Source organism: Poecilia formosa, unplaced genomic scaffold (assembly GCF_000485575.1).
Source record: "Poecilia formosa unplaced genomic scaffold, Poecilia_formosa-5.1.2 Scaffold239, whole genome shotgun sequence".
NCBI lineage: Eukaryota > Metazoa > Chordata > Actinopteri > Cyprinodontiformes > Poeciliidae > Poecilia > Poecilia formosa.
This window is the reverse complement of record NW_006800178.1, coordinates 703,682-725,016: the sequence shown is the minus strand read 5'-3', so window position 1 is coordinate 725,016 and position 21,335 is coordinate 703,682. Positions and strand designations below refer to the sequence as shown.

The following is a 21,335-nucleotide window of genomic DNA, read 5'->3' as shown; positions in this document are numbered from 1 at the left end:
ACATATTTGTTGAAATTGTAACAGATAATCTGCTCATCCTCCCCTCTTGCTCTCTGCTGCTGCTGCTACAGATTTTTCCTGTCTGCATAGCATAGCCACAGATGAGGGCAAATCAATGGTTGTCCTATAATGGTAAGTTGTTTCTCCGCCATTAGCACATTTTACAGTGTTCATGAGGATGAGTGACAGCATTAGGCCCCGCCTCCTGCCTCTGATTGTTCATTTTTGGTTTAGTGCAAAGCATTTCTTCAGACTAGTTCAGGGAGGAGCTGGAGGAGATCGATCTTTTCATAGATTATTTGTCTCATACTGTCACGACATGGTGACAGTTTTAACAAATATGTAAAAAAAAAAAAAAAAGACCAAGGCACAGTGTTTGCATGAAGTTACATCTGCGGAGCATCGGACTCACAAGATCAAATATTCATATGACAGTATGTACTGGAAATCCTTCCAGCGTCAACAAATACTGTTGCCAATAGTAGCTACTGGCTGTCGTAAAAGTCGCTAGATTACATCATTGCCTAATTTGCATAATTTGATCTGGGCAGTAGAGGAAAGAAAGACAAAAGTGATTAAAAATACTTGGAACAATTTAAACTCCTAATAAACTTTAGGAAGTAATTTAGTCACACTAACTTAATAATGTAAATAATTTGCCTGAATTAACACTACATGAATCAGTTTTATAAAATATCAAATTTAACTAATAGACAGTTACCAGCTTCCTGCTGGAGGGCAAAAAGCTGCTTGTCGACGATGACTGCTGTTTGTTTTAGCTGCCACGTTGTCAGCATAAAACACTAAATCTTAAATATAGGGGTGATAAAATTAGTGCTTTGCTACTAATTGTCAACACTACGACAACTAGATAACATGGTCAAGAAAAGGCTTTAATTAAAAACATTTTGCTAGTGGAAGCAGGTCAGCGATGCTAGCTTGACCGCTAACATCTTGCTTGCAAATAAAGGCTCATAGAGATTTGGTGAAAATGGTTCAGCATTGTCAGAACATCCACTTTAGAAACACTTTATCCAGACCATTTAGAGTTTATTCCATTTTCAAAACCCAAACAGAGTCTAAACAAATGTAAGATATGGATAAATGCCTGTGGTCGATCTCTTGAGCTGAATACAACAGTGATCAACAGCATAACTACCACATTCGTCTGTGTGAAGGTGTTTGCCATGATTACATCATATGCTTAGTGGTTAAATCAAAGGTTAATGCCTGAAACTGGGTCCAGAACAATAAATGTGTTAAGGCTAGAAATAGGTTCAGTTTTCTTTGTAAAATAAAATAAAAAAGTTTCAGGCATTTAATAGAAATATTCATAAACAGCCTGACATATATGATCAAAACTTGGTTCAGATTTGATCATTTAGGTGTTTTACGTTTCATTAAGTACTTACTCACCTGCCTTTTGTAAGTACAAAATGCATCCAACAAAATATGGGGCGTATAGATACAAAGACAGAAAACATGGCTTGTCAAATATTTGGAGATTAAAACCCTAATAATAATAATAACAGAGTAGATGATAAATGTCCCCCAGCAATGCCAATTTTGAGCTGCAGGACAACCTAATAAGTCCAGTGCATGATCACCTGATGGCACAATCAACCCCATCATGTCTGGATGCTCTGGGTCTGAAGCCCAGAAAAAGTGCCACAGATTACATTTGCTGCACGTTCCACATATCATGCTAACAAAAGATGTCTCAGATCAATGCAGCCGGACTGCTGAGAGTATTTATGCAATAAACCAAAACCACCATGACTAAGCTTCAATTGTGCCTCGTTGCACAACAAAAATTAGTAGCCAGAAACCCTTCACGGAGTCAAGGAGATATCGAAGATAAAAAAAACAAGACTTTCACCCCCTCAAGCTTCCTTTATGGGATCGTATGGAACACATCCATGTTTTGCAAAGCATTTTAGAGCACCTCATGGAATCTTTAAGGTCTTTGGGGCTTTAATGTCAATTTATCTGTGGTTTCCCCCAAATAACTTCACAGACCTGATGTGTGACTCGTTAGAAATTGCTTCACTTATCTTCTTTTCCTGTAATGTTGGATCAAAACTCAAAAATGTCTCACCAAATGTCTCTGCATTGAGTCTCACTTCAGATGTTTGCTCTACTTCTGCATGGCAGCAGACAAAATGGAAGGCTGAAGCTAAATTGGTGCAGCAGAGTCAAGATGACGAAGCAGAAAACGCTTCACGATCCTCCTAAGCAGTGCTGTTTGCTAAAAATGTCATAATTACTGTCCTATCAGTTATTGAAAAATAATTTGTCCTCCACCAGACTATATGAGACACTTCCCAAAAACATGTGAGTCTTTCATGACTAAAAGGAAAGAGTCTGTTCCACGTTTCAGCAGACGGTTGTTATGAGCCCCTGGTGGATTCTTCATTGTATCAAATCCCATCAGGACTGAGGCTGTCAGTGTGTTTCTCCATGAAGTCCTACAAAGATAAACAAATGTTAGTTACAGCTGCCCTTGTCTTAATGTATCTATATTAAAAGATCAAATGCATTACGTCATTTTTACTCTACAGACCAGGTGAAGGAAAATTAATGATGTATGTGTGGAGTTTCAAAATAATGCAGTAAATAATTAGTCAGCACCAATCAGATTTTCATTAAGATGGATGAAAAAAAAACTATCCTGACTGACTTTCATCAAACACAATTTAAATCATCAATAAAATAAAATATTCCAAGATGCTCTGAAGTGATAACATTAAATGTTCTATTTTTATCCTGACTTTGATCAGTTGCCCTTGTTTTAAAAATACGTTAGGAACTTTTATTTTAATTAATTAAGCAATTGCAAGCCATAAAATGAACAGCTGGTGAAATAATAAAACCAAACTTTTGTAGATACCATTTTACTGTGGAAGTTTAAACAATAAATATTATTGTAAATTGATGGAGTCATGAACGCATTGATTTTAAACACAATTTGACAAACTGTCAAATGCTTTAGTTTGAGTTGGATCATTATTATGATGGGATTATTATTGGAGCTGGTCTGGATTGTAATGGACTGAGAAGATTTATAGAACATAACTGAACTGAACCAAATGTTTTGTAACGTTTCCTGAGGAGGAAATGTGGCATAAATCTCATTATTGAAATTTAAACCAACTTAATTCGATTGAAGAATGTCTATAAAATAAATATTCCCCGACCATAAATATATATTTTTTACTTATTCCTTTTCTGAGTGACATGTCCTATCAGTAATTTTATGCCTAGCGTTTTGTCTTGTCACGTTTAAGAACTGTATCAATGATAAAATCAGTTTAATTTCTGTTATCTGCGTTTATAATAAGTAGACTTGGACTGATCTGCTTTGGTTAAATGTGAGAAAAGGCTAAGTTAGGGATTCCCTTACCTAATAAGTCCAGGCCACTGAGATGAAGGCGAGGTTTACGGTCTCATATTTTGGCCGGGCAGATCTGCGGCCTCTCGCGGTCTGAGCGCACCTCTAAATAAAAGATGGATTTAAGATTGGCATCAGACGTTTAATATCCAGCATCTAACTAAAACTAAAAACAGCATCTGCATTGACGAGAATGCATGTTATGAAGTCTATTTATGTGCAAAGCTTACCTGGATGCAGTTGTCCCCTTGCCTGACACACAGCTCTACTTTGCAGTGCAAGAAAACATTACCACTACTGCCAGTAAACTGGAAAGTGTTGAAAGAAAAAACGGTGGATGTTCCCAGCCCATTTCCTTCCACCGCCACTGTTGGGTCTTTGGGATTAGGACAGCTGCTCGACAAACAGGGAACCGAGAAGTCAGGGGTTGGGTGGGATCAACGTTGATTCAGTTTAGTCCTGTGAGCATCACTGTGTGTCTCACCCGTTGATAATGAGATTGTATCTTAGGCCTCCAGCTGGCGAAGGTCGATCCGTTGCCCAGCAGGAGTCCGTCACCACAGCAACCCTGTCTTCCTCCAGTCCGTATGTCTTCAGCTCCACCCAGAGTCTCTGGTTCAGGTCAATGTCTGCGTCAGAATCGATGGGTTTTGTGCGGTCGCGGCTGGTGTAGGCCTCCATGGTCAGATTGTATTTCCATTCACCAGAAGAAATGTGCTGGATCACAGAGCTGGAATTCAGACAACTCACAAGTTAAAGGCTTCTGTTTTCAGTGAAAAGCACAGGGCGAGACCCCTGGAGTCAGACATGCAGCACAGACCTCTGTCTGAATCGGACGCTCAGTGTCTTCACGTCTGGCTGGCTGTAATAGCAGGAGAAGTCCATGTGCACCTTGTCATGCCGGGTGATCAGTCCAAACATGGAGATATTCTGAGTCATGATGGCGTTCTTGTAGATGATTTGGCTGTTGTTTGCCTACATGTTCACAGGAACATAAATATTGTTATTGCTCTTTGTATTTCCTGTAACAAATGAGCCATTTTACATCTATTTTATTTATGCAAGGCAAGGACAAAAGTGTCTGAAGTGATTTGCTTCATTTGTAGATCAANTATTTCCTGTAACAAATGAGCCATTTTACATCTATTTTATTTATGCAAGGCAAGGACAAAAGTGTCTGAAGTGATTTGCTTCATTTGTAGATCAATGCTGTGTTTTCAACTGACAACCCAAACTACAAAATTACAAAGTGATATTATTATTTTTAATTATTATTATTCATTTTTGAACTGGATTCAAAAAACACAAAAATATATATATTGATTTTTATATTTTCAACCTTAGACTCAGATCAAAATACACAATGGATAAACCGGCCACAGGTCTGAATTTGACCTTAATATTTAATTGTTACCCAGAAATTGTTCTGCATGCAAAAGTGAGTTATGGCTTAATGAGTTTCTCTACATCTATCATTACTGTCTGAATCCCCTCAGAATAGCATAGATATATATAGATATACAGATACAAAACATTTGAGTTGAGCAGGAAGCATTTGAGTTTATGCACAAGGGCAAAAAGACATTGTAGGGAGCTCTGGTAGTGCCAAAATTTAGCATATACGTTATCGCATTATCAGTAAAATGTGCAACATTTGTAATTTTTCTTTTTTTTTACACTGGATTAAAAAAAAAAACACTTCAACTGTTGTCAAATATAACAATTTATCATTGACTTATTATAACTGGATAAAAAAATAAATGTGGGTGAGTCAGAAAAAAACAACAAGCAATTTTAGACATGTAAAAAGAAGTTTTGTAAGTTTAGTAAGTAAAACCAGAGAGAATGCTCAGAATAGATGGTCCAACCTGCAACGTGGGCAAAATGTCCAGGTCATTTTTACTAAGACATTTACCTGGATCAATTTTTGCAGAGTTAATGTAGATCAATAGTTTCCAAAAATTTGCACAGATGAACAGTTGAACAGATGTAATTTTCGACTAGGTCAATTTTGCTGCCAAACGGATTTAGTAATTCATTATTATTCAAAGTTTAAAGGCAAAACCTGTTTATCCTGTGCTACCAAGATTTTTGTATTTCCTTCCAGCATTTCTGAATTTTAAAGCATTTGATAAACATTTCTTTCCTGAGATGATACCTACTTGTACCACTGTACCACAGGTATTCTGACTGCTGAAACTGAATGTCACCATGTGGGTCAAGTTGTCCAGCTGACCTCTACAGGACTGGTCGTTGAGGTGTAAGACAGAGTAGTCGATGCCTTTGTCCTCCAGCAGGCAGTTAGCCAGAGTCACTGTGGCACCTTTGTCTGCACAGACAATCGGCTCACCTGAACATCACAACAACAACGAGTACTTCAGATTAGTCAACCTCTTTAACCTTCTGGAAGTGTCAGAGTTACACGGGAAAGACCAAGAGATGAGACAACCTGAACGGGCGCCATCTGACATTTTAAAATATATCCGTTCAAAGGAAATACAGCGATTTATGATTACAACTCAATTTTTGATAAAAAGCTTTGGTGGGATTTTTGGCAGCACTGAAATTGATTAAGTTTGCAAAACTGCAAACTGGAAATACTTTTCTTTGCATTGCACTAGTGGTCAAAAACCAGATGTTGCCACAGGTGCAAACCACAAAGAAGACGACACAGGAAGTAGTTAAAGGATGGTGTTTGCTACGTGTTTTTTAATGACTTATCAAGTGACAAACTCAGTCATGCGTGATTTTAACGGGTTTTCTTAATGGAAACATTATTGTGAATTTGTGTGTTTTTTTTTTTGTTTTTTTTTTTTTTACATTAGCAGAACACTGACAATGTTTGTGCACATTTGTAATGGAAATGCAGCTCCTGATATTAGTGCTGTGATATTCAGGAGGTTTCACCTGTTGCATGATTATTTAGTTTATATTTTCCTGCTTCTGGTGCTTCAGTTTGATGGTACTTTGGCTTTTGCTTGCTGCATGTAAGACACTGTGCCTACATAGATGCTTCACACAGTCACACCCACTAAACCACGCTGCTCCTGTAATACAGCACAGTATTAGATCCACTGGTATGAAACATTGATCTAATGATTCAAATTCTACTGACTCAGGACCCTAAAACCTTTACTCCAAAAAAAGTGGCTGAGTGTTTTAATTATGAAGACTTATCAGTGTTTTACTCTTTAAACGTTTAATATTAATGCTATGTGGATCGTGAGGAAAATGTTCTGCCTCCTACCAGGTCGTTTTAGCTGAAATAGTGAGATGCTTCTTGTAGACATTTACCAGACTCTGATCTCTGTCTGGGGAAAGTTTGTCCAACTACTCACTCTGAACTGGGAGATATTTGAGAGATTTCTTATATATTCAGCCCGTTTCAAGTCACTCCACACAGCCTCCATCATATCAAGATTTGGGTTTTGACTCATTCCAGGACTTTCCATTTGTCAATTTTAGGTCAGCCTCTGTTGGTCTTATTGGTAACTTTTGGGTCATTCTCATCATGACACACAGTCCAGCTCCATCTCAGTTTAACTTTACTTCATTTTTTATGTTTTTTTTTTTTTTTTATTTTCAGCTGGTCTCACTTTTTTTTCTCAAGCACTGCCTGGCACAGTGTAGACTTCATGGTGGACTGTTTGGTGTTGAGCTGCTGCAGCCAAGCATCACCAAACCAGAACATATTCAAAAACCATTTATCATAACCATAAGCTGCAAGAATTTTCTTCTTCTCTGAAGGCCTCAGACAGCTCTTTGGATCTGCCGGTGTTCACTTCCCGTCAACAGTCGGCAGCATAATAACAACATGCGAGGTTTAAACAGGGCAAACCTTCAAACTGCATGATGATCTTCTCATCATGTGCTCCTCAATTTTACACCTGTATGAAACATTAATCGTTTTAAGTTGGATTAAATATGATGTCCTAATTTACTCCTCAGCATAAATTTGAGATTTTTGAATAATGAGACATTAAAGGGATTTTGAAAAGATTTTTCCTCGGTTTTTATGTTGTATTTTATATTACTTGAAATTTGTATTACTCTTAAAACTGATATTACATGTCCATGTGTTTACAGACTGGTGAACTTCATTATGTTATGGGGTTTTTGAATTTGAGTTTATGTGTGTATGACCAAAATCACACTGATTGCCACCAAAAGGATTTTGCATCTGGACACAATAATCATTTTGTTGGTAAGAAAGTACATTTCCTGTTACACTGCTTTTGTACTTGCACAATGATTTGAAAGGTTTTTGTTGATATACCTCAGAGCCGACTTACCAAAGGAGTTTGTTGGTTTGTACTTGGATGCAAAAAGGGCCCTGCAATGACAGCGGGCCTCACCGCTTGAGCTGTCCACAGCACAGAACTCATGAGAACCGCAGAACATGTCCTGACAGGTGGCCTGAGGAACAGCTGCAGACCCACAAGCATGAAGAAAACAGAAAAACCTTTTTAAACTGCCGCATAAGCGCATGAAGAAAATGCAGGTCAAACTGTTTCGCAAACGCTGGCAGAAGTTAATTCCTAAAATATTCTAAGGAAGGTTCAACTGTTTATTAGACTGTAAGCTTGGTTTTGCATTTTTAAGATCAAACATCGTGAGAAGTCCCCATACCAAGGCAAATAAAAAAATAAACAGAACAAAAAAAAAAAAAAGTATCTCCAGCATTTTCATAACATTTTCACAACACATACCACAACTGGTATGTGATCTCCAGTCCTGCACTGTTACATTGCTTTTGTATTTGCAGACCTCAGCGTAGCCCTTCAGAAAGTGGCATGTCAGGTCATCTACTGCAGGGTATTTGCACAGGGTTTGAGTGCAGGCCTGAACGAAGGGCTCCGGGTCAACATAGGAGTTACATGCAGTGAAGGAACCTTCTTGCAGGAGATTACACCTTTGTCCAGCGGTTCAAAGAAAAGGGAAATGCGCAATCATCTTAAAGAGATGAGCTAACTCAAAGTAATGTCATTTTATTAAACACAACTTTGGTTGCATGAAATCCATATTCACCGTTTTGCAGTGGTGTTGCAGCTGCTTGTGCTGTCAGCATCATCATCATATTGCATCTCGCAGCTTTTGAGCAACAAACAGAAGAGAAATACATATCAGGCTGTTGCCTTCATACTAGAAGACAGTGGTTACAGTGCAGTAATTAAATCAGACAACAAAAGCTGATGAATGAAGCTGAGTTCTGAGGAGCCACACATTGTAACGCTCCGTAAAAACACAGTGTGCATCCCACCCTGCATGCTCAACAGACTGAAATGTGTCCCTTTCCCCAATATCCCTATAAATATCATGAATGAGTCCTTACTCTGTGTCGCTGTATTCAGACGATTTTTGCTCGTTTACAGCTGAGCTTGAATCGCCACATAAACCCTGCACAGGAGCTTCACTTGATCCTGGAGAGCAGGAGAGAGTTATGAGAGAGCAGAGCTGCAGCAGCTTAAAGGAGAACTCTGTGTTTTTAATGCTGAAATCATCAGTCAGATCATGATCAGCGCTTTCTCAGCAGAAGGAAGCAGAATTAGTTTGGGTTGATGAAACCTCTTCAGCGTGTGTCAAGTCATCCAAGCCTTTCCTCTGAAAAGTATTAAATGATTAAAAGGTGCTTTTATTGTACTCTTCAATTATTTCACACCATTCTGCACTGGTTGTAATTTTACAACATCAAAGTAAGGAATTTGTTTACAGAATTTAAAACTGATTTCTCAACTATGAGAATAACTTAATACCTTTTCCATACAAAACTTTAATCAAAAGATTTAACATTAACAGTCAAACATGCAGGTTCTGCAACTTTTTTTTTTTTTCTGTTTGATTAAAGATTTATGGTCAGCTGGTTATTGCTGGTTAACTTTTACAGAAAATTATTGTCTGTTTTTCTTTTAAAATTCTTAAGCATTCTTTTAATATGGATACAATAATTCAAATTTAACAGCTACATAGATGCCATATTTAAAAAAAAACTATTATATTTTACATTTTAAATATATTTATTCTACATACATTTAATTCTACTTGTTTCTTTCTTTTGTGTTTAATCAAACAATTGTTTCTCTAATTCACTGCTCAGTCTGATTTATGTTCTGTGCTTTGTTGGGTGTTTGTTCTCTGACGAATGAAAACAGAACAGAAACAAATCAGTAAATCAGCCTTCAGCCATGATGCTTTACCTGTTAGATGAATTATTGCAGTTTGGCCATCAAAGACAACAGACACTGTGTAGTTGGAGGCTTCCAACTTCGCAGTCACACCAGCGTGGCTCTTGGTGAGCGCCACACTGTGGACCATCTGGGGCGTTGCATGTACTGTCAGGAAGTCATCATTTACCTTAACCATGAGAGAGGAGCAGAGAGAGAGGACAGATCCCCTCATTTAGTTATTTGCTCTTTTAGATACCAACTGTCTTTCAGTTCAAATTCAATTAAAACATTAAAAAAAAAAATCAGTCTAGCTGCACAGCATCCAAATAAAGAAGGAACAGTTTTCCAAAAAAAAAAAAAAAAAAAAAATTCCCTAGAAATGCGGGAAAACTTGAAAGATTTGAAAGTTTGTCTTTTTATTAACTGCTCAAGTTTCTCTATGTGATTTTTTTTCAAAGATCTCAAGATGTTACAGGAAGACAAGCCCATGCATATTAATAAAAAAAACCCTTTAATACTAGCATCTTTGAAAAAATTGCCTCTTTTTCATCGTTTAAATATAGCGGCACTTCTTTACAATATGTGTGTGCTTCCCGAATATGCTACACATGGCCTATTACAAAAACATACAGACAGAAAACAAAGGAATTTCCTCGTTGCTCACCTTAACTTTGCTGCCTTGCTCCAAGGAAATCTGAGCACCTTCCCTGTCCAGCTGTAGGACGACGCGGTCCAGAAAACTCAGATCTTTACGTCGTCTTTCCTTAAAAATTCCCAGCACATGGAGGCCTGGGAGAGACGAGGACCTCAGCAGAGAGTAGCCACAGCGGTCAGGGACAGACTGAGGTCTGCTAGTGAAGCCTATGACAGTGGAGCCGGTCACAGAACACACAGCGTTCATGGCACAGCTGGAGGGAACGAGAAGAGACAGATAACCATCAAGGTCAGAGTTTTTCCTCATATGTCTGATTCTAACGCAGGCAAAGACTCAAGGAAAGACTCAGTGTAAAAGTTCATAAATGCATGATGTTAAATCTACATACTGTTCAAAGAAATGTCTAAAAACCCCTGGCAGAAGTATCTGAATCCGGTTGCTTTTTATTTCATTGTTTTTATGTTGCATTGTTGATTTCTTTTTTTTTTTCTTTTTTTTATCATAAGTCACTTTTGGTAACCATTTATTTGAAGGGTTGTGCATAAGTCTGTCATTACACTGTCATAAACATAACACCTGTTATGAATATGAAGGAGTTTTCATGAATGTTTATGACTGTTGTCATGAAGTGTCGTTCGGTAAAAAATGACACTTTTAATGCAAAGTTGGCTCTTTTAATTGACTTTTGATGCAAGTTTTAATGCAACTTTGCATAAAAATTTAATTATTTGCCAAATAATGCTCAGTTCATACTTTTAATGCACATTTGTCCTTCATGTTCATGACAGTGTCATGTTAGTGTTATGCACACCCCTTCAAATAAAGTGTTACCGCACTTTTCTATTTTTGTTTTTATCTGTGAAATGTGCAACATTTATAAAAATTTCACACTATTTACCTACATTTTTCTACAATCTTTCAATCTCATTTCTCATCAGAAACAAAATAATTTAAAATAAAATAATGTAACATCTAAGATACCAGGAGTGTGAACAATTCAGGGCTTTACTGCAGGTAAATATCTGGTTTTGAATGTATTCCAAAAGATCCATTTGAGTTGTATTTCCTTTTCTATGGATGTTTACCTGCCGTCCCCCTGGCAGTGCTCCATGGGGCCACAGTGGCTGACAGCTGTTGCAGCTCCGCTAACGTCACAGGTTACCGTACAACAGATTCTTGGGTCATTCACCGTTGTGTTGGTCTCATAGGCCAGTCCTGGGGATATAAGAATAAAATTTAAAAAGTAATCATTTTAAAATCCTGCAATTCTGTTTTTTTTTTTTTTTTTGATGTTTTGTACCTAACCTGAAAATCGGCATCCGCTCACGTCAGTAATAACGCCGCTGTTTGTTTCAGAGGTCTGGAAAGTCTGTTTGGAAACGGTGAGTCCGTTAACCTGAGCATCAGCCACCTGCAAAATACCAGAAAAGTGTGTGAACAAGACCAAACCGTCTGCAGGTTGGCCTCCGAGTTCTCTCTGTTCTAATAAAACAGCTTATTTTGAATAAACAAAAGACATTCAGGAAAATCAGGAATTAATATTGATATCTTACTGATAAACTCATATCTTAACGTGTCCGGTTTTCTGATTTTCGCTGCGTAAGAACACCAACGTACCACGTTAACATCGGTGTATCCAGAATATGTCTTGATTGCCAGGATTGATTGTGCCCCAAAGTTTCCCAGTTCCACCTGTTCAACCTGGCAACACACATTTAGCTGAAGAGAATTGCTTTAACAGAGCGTCTTGATCTAAAGCTTACACCTGGCAGTGACATACTCACCTGAGACTGCTGACTGTCCGTCAGTGGGATTACATTCACACATTTCCCAGCATATTTCAGGTTTGGCAGAAGCTTGTGAACTCCGGATCCAGTTGGTATTTCTCTGCTGAGCACAGACAGGCCGCCCCTGTCGGCCGTTCCACCGGACATCAGAATGCAGTCATTTTGGATGCCAGGTTGATATAAGCCCTTAAAGCAAACTGCAAATCTGTCTGCCTCGAAGCCCACCTGTCCAGCAGGAGGAGAAACGATGAGTGTAAAACTCTACTAAAATGATTGATTATGATAAACGTATTGGAGTTAGAATTCTGAGAAAAAAGTCCGATGTTTTTATTTTATTTTTTTATTTTTTTCCGGTGGTCCTAATCCTCGTGCACTCATAGATAATCTTTAAAATGGAAGTGTGTGGATTATAAATTCAGCACTTTTTCAGTAGTTAATACTTTATTGAATATTTCAGGAGGTTTCTTGAAATAAGAAAAATGTCACACATGATTTCACTGCATACAAATGTTGGTTAGTTGAAGCATTTACGTTTATCTTGAGTTGTTTCTTTATGTCACACGAGACTCGCAGTAACCTAAAATCTGTGATTTTATTTTTGTGTGCAAACAAGCATGCTGTAAATGTTTGGGAAGTACATTCACACAAATTAACGCCAGGTTTGGTGTCTTGCTCTAAAGTGATGCACAATGTGCTGAACTATCAAATCAAAAGCTTAGACTAGTTTGCTAGCTTCTGCCACTCCGTGGGTTCTTTAACAAAAAAACATTCCAATTGTTATAAAAGCTTTTTATTCTGATTGAATGAAATGATATTGACGGGGTTTAAAATAGTCCTGGCTGGTTGATGTCATGGAATGAGCAACAATATGTGGGAAATATCAAAAGAAGCATTACTCACATATACTTTCTCATATTTCTGACCGTAGTAGGTGATGGGGCAAGATGAGATGTTCATCTCTGCAGAGCTGGTAAAAGCCTGGTGACTTCCAGCTGCAGCTAATAATGCAGACAAAAACCTTTTGAACATGTCATTCAAAATAGTTTATCCATCCCAGAGGGAAAATATTCATGTTCTAAGTACAAAAAATATATTTATTTATTCTTTTTGTTTTATTCATGGATTGAATAAAACAAAATTGCATATTGCAAGTTATTCTTTTTTTTTTTTACTGTAAATCTAAAATAGACACCACATGTAGGAAGCTGGGTCTTCTTACCCGTCAGCATGCTGAATCCAATCAGGCAGAGCTTAAAGCACAACATGTCTGTGGATCTGAAACAAATCACAGCAAACACACCTGGAAATTACATGTCATCCAAAGTTTGTTCACTATTTTTAAATTCCATTATATTTAATATGAACCAAAGGCAGTTTCTAATAAAGTTTTATATGTCAAACGGAGCATGACAGCGAAACACGTAATGAAGTAAATCTGTTGGCTCTCACTCAAACTATTCTGTGTACCATGCTGACATGATTTTATTTTTTTTTTAACGAAAGTATTTTAAATAGCTTGAACTTTTTTACAGTTGTCACTTTACGCCCAATAAGCTCAGTATATGTATTTTGTGTTTTCTGTCATTTTGAAGTGAAAGGAAAATTCTATGTGGTTCTCATTTATTTTCTAAAACAAATACTTCAAAAGTCCAAGGTAGCATTTGTGTTCAGGTTCTGTCGGCCTGGTTTTAATCCCTGTGTGTGCATTCACTTTAATGTAGGTGTGTTTATGGTTAAAAAAAAGTTAGATAAATAAATATGAAATAAAGAAAAATCAGGTAACAAAAGCTGAGGAGATGGAGGGAAAAAAGCATCTTTCAATATTATAAATGGACAGAAAATATTTCACTTTGAATTCAGCTGCTTTGGGGTGATGTCATAGAACCAGCCCAAATTTAGCTCATTGTTGTTTAATTGAATAATTGAACACAATCAGGCTGAAGAAGATTTATGTTAGTAGGAACAAACACAGTAAAATAAATAACTAATAAAAACATCTGGATACAATTTGAGACGAATGTTTTTTTTCTCTGTTTCTCACCTTGTGGCAGGAAAGTTGACCAGCTCAGTGTCTGTGGATCGACAGGGCCTGACCTCCGACCCCAGCCCTGCGGTGTGGAGGACACACAACGCTCTGCCTGCTGTATATACCTGCTGCAGACCAGCTGCAGACTTCCCTTTCTTTCTTCTCCGAGCTTTTTGTTTTCTCAAACTGGCTCTTGGCAGGAGACGCTCCACTTTCAAAAACGCTCTGTAATTAAGAGAGACTTTTAGTTGGGGGAAAGGATTACGCTGGGACAATGTTGGGTGTCAAGTTTCATAATGCCTCTTTGTGTGCGCAGGTCTGATGGTTGTGTACTGTCAGCTGGATTAGCAGAAAGCTCCGCTTGAATTCTGCTGATGACGAGAACAGAACGGGTTTACAGCGGCGGACCCAGAACTCTGACAATCAGCTGGTAGCAGTCCTCATAAGATGTGTGATCTTATGAGGACTGCTACCTTATAAAAACCACTTTTGGGCAGACTTGTTCTGATATTTCGTCATATGGTATAGCGTTAATAATGCTGATGTATTTTGCTCCATAGAACAGGAACATCAAAGCCTTGAGCATAATTTATGAGACATGCAGTCTGGAATGCTGCAGGGCAGGAATGTGGTGGACAGACTTACTGTCTATGATTATTTTTACCCAACAAAGAAAACCTGATGAACAGTTCAGGTGTGGTCAAATCGTTCATGCACAACATCAAGAAAGCTTGCAATCATAACAAAACCAAACATTAGGAAACATGTCAGACAAACATGCACTACCTTCATTTTCACAACAAGGCAGTTCTCAGGTTCTGTCTGCGCGCGTGTGTGTGTGTGTGTGTGTGTGTGTGTGTGTGTGTGTGTGTGTATCAAGCTACTTCTCTCTGCTTTTGTGTTATTTTACATTTTAGATGCATTTGATTTTTAAATCCGTCATCAGATTGATGACCCCCAACTAAACCTTTAATATGATAGTAATGGGATAAGATGCACTGCAGGGTTTGAACATGTGTTAGCTCAAGTTGTGTTCATTTTGGAACACCATTTATGTGTTTAGATGTTTACATACTCTACACTCATATGCATACATCTCCTTATTTGTATACATCGCTTTTTCTTTTTTTCCAGGATGGAGAAATGTTATGACTGGAGAGATATTTAAAAGCTAAAGTTTAAATACACACTACTTTCGTTTTGGACAAAGGCAACCTGAGTCTGTCATGATTAGCGGTGGTTGAGGTGGTGAGGTAGACGCGGTGGACCCAGGTTGAAGTGAGAGAAATGACGATTTAATGATGAAATGACAAGATACACAATTCCAGGCAGCACAGGTGAGCAGAGACAAGGAGCTCAAATGCTGGTAGCAACTGGCTTGTGACTGACAACAGACACGACTTTTGACAAACACAGACACAGGTGGGGGTTAGTTACACCAGAGAGTAATCAAAAGGAAACAAGAGACAGCTGAAGACAATCAACTTTGATGTGAGCGTATGGCTTCGATATGAACCACAGATAAATTGATAGCCACACAACAAATCCAGGATGGATTACTTAAAGGTAAAGGAAACAAGGTCCTGCAATGACTGTGATGATTAAAATATACAGATAAAAAAAGAAATTCAAGTTTGAGGACTCGCTTAAGAAATTATGTTGAAAATGTATGGTCAAATTGTGGCTAGTTGGAGTTGAATGATTCATAAATTAATTATACATTGAATTTGGAATATCGAAACGAGGGAATGGAGATGACAATGACCAGCGGGGAAATGCATCGACAGATCAGAACATGTCCAGGTGGTAAGTCTGTAACCTCACTCTCTACATGATGTTGGCCTGAGAGGATCCGGCCTTCAGTATCTGCAGGGTGAAAATTAGTTTAATAGTTTTCCTAAACCAGGGAAAGAATAAGACATAGATCAATGGGTTTAAACAGGAGTTAAGATAAAACAGAAAAAAAGCAAAGGATGAAGCGCTAAACTGGGTCTCCCCACCGGTAACTGAGAGGAAAAAGTATGGACATATGCATATCAGAAAAGCAGCTGCAACAACCCCAAGCGTCCTGGCTGATTTGAGTTCAGACCTCTTAACGTTACCTCTGACTGAACCCTGGAGGGAGATGGCTGCAACACGAGCGCGCATGGCCCGAGCCTGAGACACGGCCACCACAAACACTCTCACGTACAGGATGATGATGATGGTGACGGGGCCGATGAAGAAAAACAAGACGTCTATTATTCCAGCAGCTTCATCAAATCCAACCACGCACTCCCCAACGCATGAATTAAACCTGCCTGGCTGTCCCAGATTTTCTTTGAAAACTATAAAGACACAGACGGCAGAAAACATCCAGCACAACGAAACGCACACACACACTCTTTTCTGTGTGACTGTGGTGGGATACTGGAAAGGGTTACAAACAGCTACATAGCAGTCCACTGATATGAGCACCATGTTCTCTACTGATGCAGATGTAATAACATAATCAACGACGTAATACAGAACACACATGAAGTCGCCAAGATACCAGCAGCCGTCAATGAGAAGGATCTGAAAGACAATGAGGAAACCCACCAAGAAATCTGAGACAGCCAAGGAGAGGAGGAGGATGTTGGTGGGCGTGTGGAGCTGCCTGGAGGAGAACAACAACGTCAACATTCAAAGAAGAAACATTATTCAGCAAAGAAAACAACCTCTCACGACTTTCTATACTGTTCAAACATCTAATTACTTGAAGTGGGAGATAGAGATGATGACCAGCAGGTTAAGGGTCACAGTGAGCCAAGACACACAGGATAGTAAGCAGTACATGAGCGTTGAGGTTGAATGAGGAAGCGCGATCTTCCTGCAGGAGGAGTTGAGGAGCTGTGGGAAGCAGAGTTCAGCCTCCTCGAGGCGTCGCATGATCACAGACGGGAGGAAAGCTATGCCAAGCTTCTGGCTGGCGCTCTGTCTTTATCATCCTCTGAAGTGCCGGAGTGGATGGAGGGTGAGCCTGCTGAGCGGACCCATGGGGTCTCCTCACCACACACACACAGGACGGTTCCCCAGCAGATGGCTCCAGTGCTGCTGTTATTGGGAGCTGACCTAGTCTTGATGTTGTTCATTTTAAAAAATGAGTTCGCAGTAAGTGAGTTCACCTCTGGAAGGATTTGTTTCACCCAATTTGACTAACCTGTAGAAACTTCTCACTGCATCAAGACTTTGAAGACATTCATTTACAATTGGAGCTGACATGTTTGTGACTGTATACATTCAGTCACTAAAAAAGTGATAAAAAATATATATTGAACACATCAATTTTTATTTAAATTTTCCAAACGAGGCAACTAGCAAAAACCTACATGATTCACACATACAAAGAAAGTGAAACAAATTAGTTAAAGCTCACACAGGGTCCATTCCACCTCTCCTGGGACCGCCGGAGGGTGAAGAAACTTTGCATCTGGTCTGATTCAAATAGTAAACTACTCCCTCTTAATCTCTCCCTGTGAGTTTTCGGGATCACCTGTCACAATGAACTATAAATCAATTAATCGCATGATAAATTAAAAGAGACTCATTTTAATTTTAATTTGCTTCATTTCTCGTTTTTCTCGTTTCTCTCTCTTTTTACCAAAAACTGAATGATAAAAGTCAAGCCTGGTATTTTGGTCTCAACTGTCCCGTTTGAAAGATAATTTTGTTTACAGAGACTTCATACTTCATTTTATTTGTTGTTTCTGTTGTGTTTTGAACACAGCCCATTCAGATGACTGCAATTCAGCAAAATCCTGTAAATCAGCCATCATTTGAAATCATGTCTGCTGAAGCAGGAGAATGGCTAAAACATGCAGGGCAGGAGGACCAGGGCTGAAAAACTCTGATCCAGCTGAACTTATTATTCACCACTGACTCCTTCCTTTGTGCTCCATTACACCCACCATCATCTCCCTGTTCATTCCCAGGTTTGTTCCTTTGCAAGTTTGCCTTCTATTTCTTATATTAAAAGGCACAATAACTACGGGGGAATTTTTATGCCATAATCCAAGAGCACATTTTCAGTCTGAGAGCAGGATTACGGGTGTTTTGTTCTCAAAATTTTTAATACTTTTGCTTACATTTTCATTTTGAAAGCAGTATGTCATGTCTTTCTTCTCAAAACTTGCAATGATTGTACTCAAACTTTCTCCTTGCGCTCAGACTTAGTCTCTGCTCGCTTAGGAAACATGGAACTGCCTTTTGGCACAGTCGCCTGGCAACCTCTCAACCAATAGAATGAAAGTGTTGTACTCAGTGTGTTTCCCTCTAGCGGATGTGCCTGCGTGGAGACTATCGATTGTAGCAACCTGCACCACCCACTGGATGTAGGGATGCCTCTCATTCTACTATTAGAAACCCCAGAACTGCCATTACACCATCAGTCTGTTGAGAACACGTGTAATCAAATCTATTCTATGTGACAGAATAGAATAGATTTGATATATGTGCTAAAGGCTTTGTTTATTAAAGCATTCAACACAAAATGAAGCACTACTATCAGGCACAAGAATGTCTTTTTGCTCTGTGATATCGAGGAAACCAAAAATGGAACAGATTCTGTTAATGATCTACTAGAATAAAATTTTCTCTGAGGGTTCATGTACTTAGAAAAAGAAAAGTGACACAATCAACTGTCAGTACAAGATCAAGAGTGTGAGGTCGGGATTGGATATGTCTGCTTGCGTTCTAATAAAAAAAAAAAAAACATTAAATAACATCTCAATCAGCTGTTTCACAAAGCCAAATGTTTACGTCCAAGCTTTTAACTTTCTGAAAAATTTGGTGTAATTTTTAATTCCTGTTATCAATCTTCCTTGAGATCTTGTCCTTTTACCTCCATAATGGGGTCTTGCGAGACTACAGTCTGAAAAAGACAATATAAAATGCTACAAAATAAAGAAATCAGAATCGTTTGCTTAATTGACATTTGATAACTCCTCCCATTGGGTAAAGACTAAATATTCAGGTCCAGCCTCCATATCACTGCAGGACTAGAGACATTTAAATTAGTTTCTGATAGAAAGCTGGCAGAGTTGAGCGGCTCCTCATCTCCCTTTGTATTTTAGGAAAATGCAAGCTGTTGAAGAAAATGAACTGTGCTATCCACACCTCAACTCATCCTGCAGGAAGACCGCGCGTCCTCCCTCTCTGTCCATGCTTATTTATGTTGCGCTATCCTTGATCGCTCTTCTTACTGTGATTTTAAACTTACTGGTCATCATTTCTGTCTGCCACTTTAAGTAATTAAAAAGAAACTGAATTATGTAAATATTAACATGTAACAAACTTCTCTTTAAATTGTCAGATGTTACTAATATATATGTGTTGTTTTCTCATTTCTGCAGGAGGCTCCACAGCCCCACCAACATCCTGCTGCTCTCTCTGGCTGTCTCAGACTGCCTGGTGGGATTCCTCATTTCATTCCAGATAGAGCTGGTCGATGGCTGCTGGTATCTTGGGGACATCATGTGTGCCATTTACTTTGTTTCAGACTATGCAATTACATCCGCCTCAGTGGGAACCATGGTGCTTATTTCTGTCGACCGTTACGTGGCCATCTGTCACCCTCTGCACTACCCCAGTAAAGTCACAGCAGAGAGAGCAAAAATTTGTGCTGTCATTTGTTGGATTTCTTCTGTTCTGTTCCACAGCTTCCTGCTGAGAAGTAACCTGCAAAAACCAGGCAGGTACAACTCCTGCTCTGGAGAGTGTGTAGTTAGTGTTGATTATGTTGGAGGGATCCTTGACCTTCTGCTGTCCTTCGTTGGTCCTGTCGCCGTGATCGTCATTCTGTATGTCAGAGTCTTTGTGGTGGTTGTGTCTCAGGCTCGAGCCATGCAGTCTCACATCGCAGCGGTCTCTGTGAGCGTCTCAGCTAAGAAGTCTGAAATCAAGGCAGCTGTTATCCTTGGGGTTGTGGTAGTTGTGTTTCTGATATGCACCTGCCCATATTACTGTGTCGCACTCTTGGCTGATGATGCTGGGGTCAGTGCTTCATCTGTGGCTTTCCTAGTGTTTTATTTTAATTCCACCCTGAACCCTCTGATCTACGCCCTGTTTTATCCCTGGTTCAGGAAATCAGTCAAACTGATTCTTACACTGCAGATCCTGAAAACTGGTTCCTCTAACACAAATGTGGTTTGAAGCACAATGACATACAGATTTAAATGTATACAGAGGAACTCTTTTCCTTTTAAAGGCCCAATAAAATAATGAGTTTAATAAAAGTGTGTGCTTCCACCGTAGGAATACATTGAAGATTTTGTGTTTTGCCAGCTAAACTGAACATAGATGAACCAATTTCAGAAAAATATGACCTGAACTCTATAAAAATAAAAGTCAATATCCAAATCCCAAAATATCCGAACCCCTCCTTCAATACCCGCCTTCACCAGATCGAGGTGTTACAAAATAAGCTGGAGATATAAAGAATAAACTTATTCACAAACTTGCACAAGTGTGATTAAATGCAGTTTTGAACTGAAACATTGATGAATCTGTTTTCTCATGTAAGCAGCAGGTTTTTAGGGAGAATAACTGAGGTGTGTGTGATGTGATAAATGTTGAAAGAGTGTTAAGGTTCTTTTCAGTACAGATCAGATTCACCAGCTGACAAAAACTCCACACATGGCGTGTTGGTTGAATGTAGTGCTGACTGACTGCACAGTTTTATATGCACAAATATGCCTCCAAGTGTTCATCCGCCGGACAGGTCTGTTAATAAACTGTCAACATAGTTAAAGTGTCCATTATGGCTAGTTTTAGTTAACCACACTGTAAATATCATGGTTACATATTGTTTTGTACTTTATTAACAAAACCATTTGTGAAATGTAAAAAGAAAAAAACGTTCAAAAGTAGAAAAACATATTGTGTTGTTTAGTAAGAGTTTTATATCCTCATGTGGTGTATCAATTTGCACTCTGTAAAAATGGTCTTATAAGACATGGTTTCTTGGTGAAATATATATATATTGGCAACCTCGATGAGGTTACAATATATAAAAATTCCCTTCTCACCCTCCGTGGGTGGTCTCTCTCTTTCATCCTCTGAGCTCGGGTCCTCTACCAGAGGCCTAGAACTGCATATTTCTGGACTGAGATGTCTGATGTTGTTCCTGGGATCTGTTTGAGCCACTGCTCCAGTTTGGGGGTGACTGCCCCGAGGGCCCCGATGACCACAGGCACCACTGTGGTCTTCACCTTCCAGGCCTTCTCCAGTTCCTCTCTGAGGCCCTGGTATTTCTCCAGTTTCTCATGCTCATCCACCACAACGGCTTTCCTCT

At 38.9% G+C, this 21,335-nt stretch overlaps 3 protein-coding genes across 3 annotated transcripts; 1 reads left to right on the top strand and 2 right to left on the bottom strand.

Annotated features, from left to right (window-relative positions):
• Positions 1-817: 817 nt before the first annotated feature.
• LOC103149935 (alpha-tectorin-like) lies at positions 818-14,169 on the bottom strand. The gene is made up of 19 exons (XM_007569317.2): positions 14,039-14,169; positions 13,217-13,272; positions 12,898-12,995; positions 11,995-12,222; positions 11,828-11,911; positions 11,516-11,621; positions 11,296-11,425; positions 10,220-10,463; positions 9,586-9,742; positions 8,724-8,811; positions 8,420-8,482; positions 8,101-8,303; positions 7,684-7,818; positions 5,554-5,741; positions 4,212-4,366; positions 3,876-4,121; positions 3,622-3,784; positions 3,404-3,496; positions 818-2,468 (listed from the first exon to the last, which is right to left on the bottom strand). The coding sequence occupies exons 2-18, from the start codon at positions 13,260-13,262 to the stop codon at positions 3,404-3,406; spliced, it is 2,427 nt and encodes an 808-aa protein (XP_007569379.1). The 5' UTR covers positions 13,263-13,272; positions 14,039-14,169; the 3' UTR covers positions 818-2,468.
• Positions 14,170-15,583: 1,414 nt separating this feature from the next.
• On the bottom strand, positions 15,584-16,933 carry LOC103149952 (trace amine-associated receptor 13c-like). The gene is made up of 2 exons (XM_016680280.1): positions 16,761-16,933; positions 15,584-16,661 (listed from the first exon to the last, which is right to left on the bottom strand). Exons 1-2 carry the CDS (start codon positions 16,931-16,933, stop codon positions 15,851-15,853), a joined length of 984 nt encoding a protein of 327 aa, XP_016535766.1. The 3' UTR covers positions 15,584-15,850.
• Positions 16,934-19,120: 2,187 nt separating this feature from the next.
• On the top strand, positions 19,121-20,194 carry LOC103149951 (trace amine-associated receptor 13c-like). Its single transcript, XM_007569341.1, has 2 exons — positions 19,121-19,290; positions 19,396-20,194. Exons 1-2 carry the CDS (start codon positions 19,121-19,123, stop codon positions 20,192-20,194), a joined length of 969 nt encoding a protein of 322 aa, XP_007569403.1.
• The last annotated feature ends 1,141 nt before the right edge of the window (positions 20,195-21,335 follow it).

Coding starts and splice junctions, on each gene's coding strand:
- LOC103149952 (XM_016680280.1), bottom strand. CDS start 16,933: ATGCGACGCCTCGAGGAGGCTGAACTCTGCTTCCCACAGCTCCTCAAC. Junction 16,662..16,760: donor ATCTCTATCTCCCACTTCAA/GTAATTAGATGT, acceptor GTTCTCCTCCAG/GCAGCTCCACACGCCCACCA.
- LOC103149951 (XM_007569341.1), top strand. CDS start 19,121: ATGCAAGCTGTTGAAGAAAATGAACTGTGCTATCCACACCTCAACTCA. Junction 19,291..19,395: donor ATTTCTGTCTGCCACTTTAA/GTAATTAAAAAG, acceptor TCATTTCTGCAG/GAGGCTCCACAGCCCCACCA.
- LOC103149935 (XM_007569317.2), bottom strand. CDS start 13,262: ATGTTGTGCTTTAAGCTCTGCCTGATTGGATTCAGCATGCTGACGG. Junction 10,464..11,295: donor CACTGCCAGGGGGACGGCAG/GTAAACATCCAT, acceptor CGTTCCCTCCAG/CTGTGCCATGAACGCTGTGT. Junction 5,742..7,683: donor CAAACCAACAAACTCCTTTG/GTAAGTCGGCTC, acceptor TGTGATGTTCAG/GTGAGCCGATTGTCTGTGCA.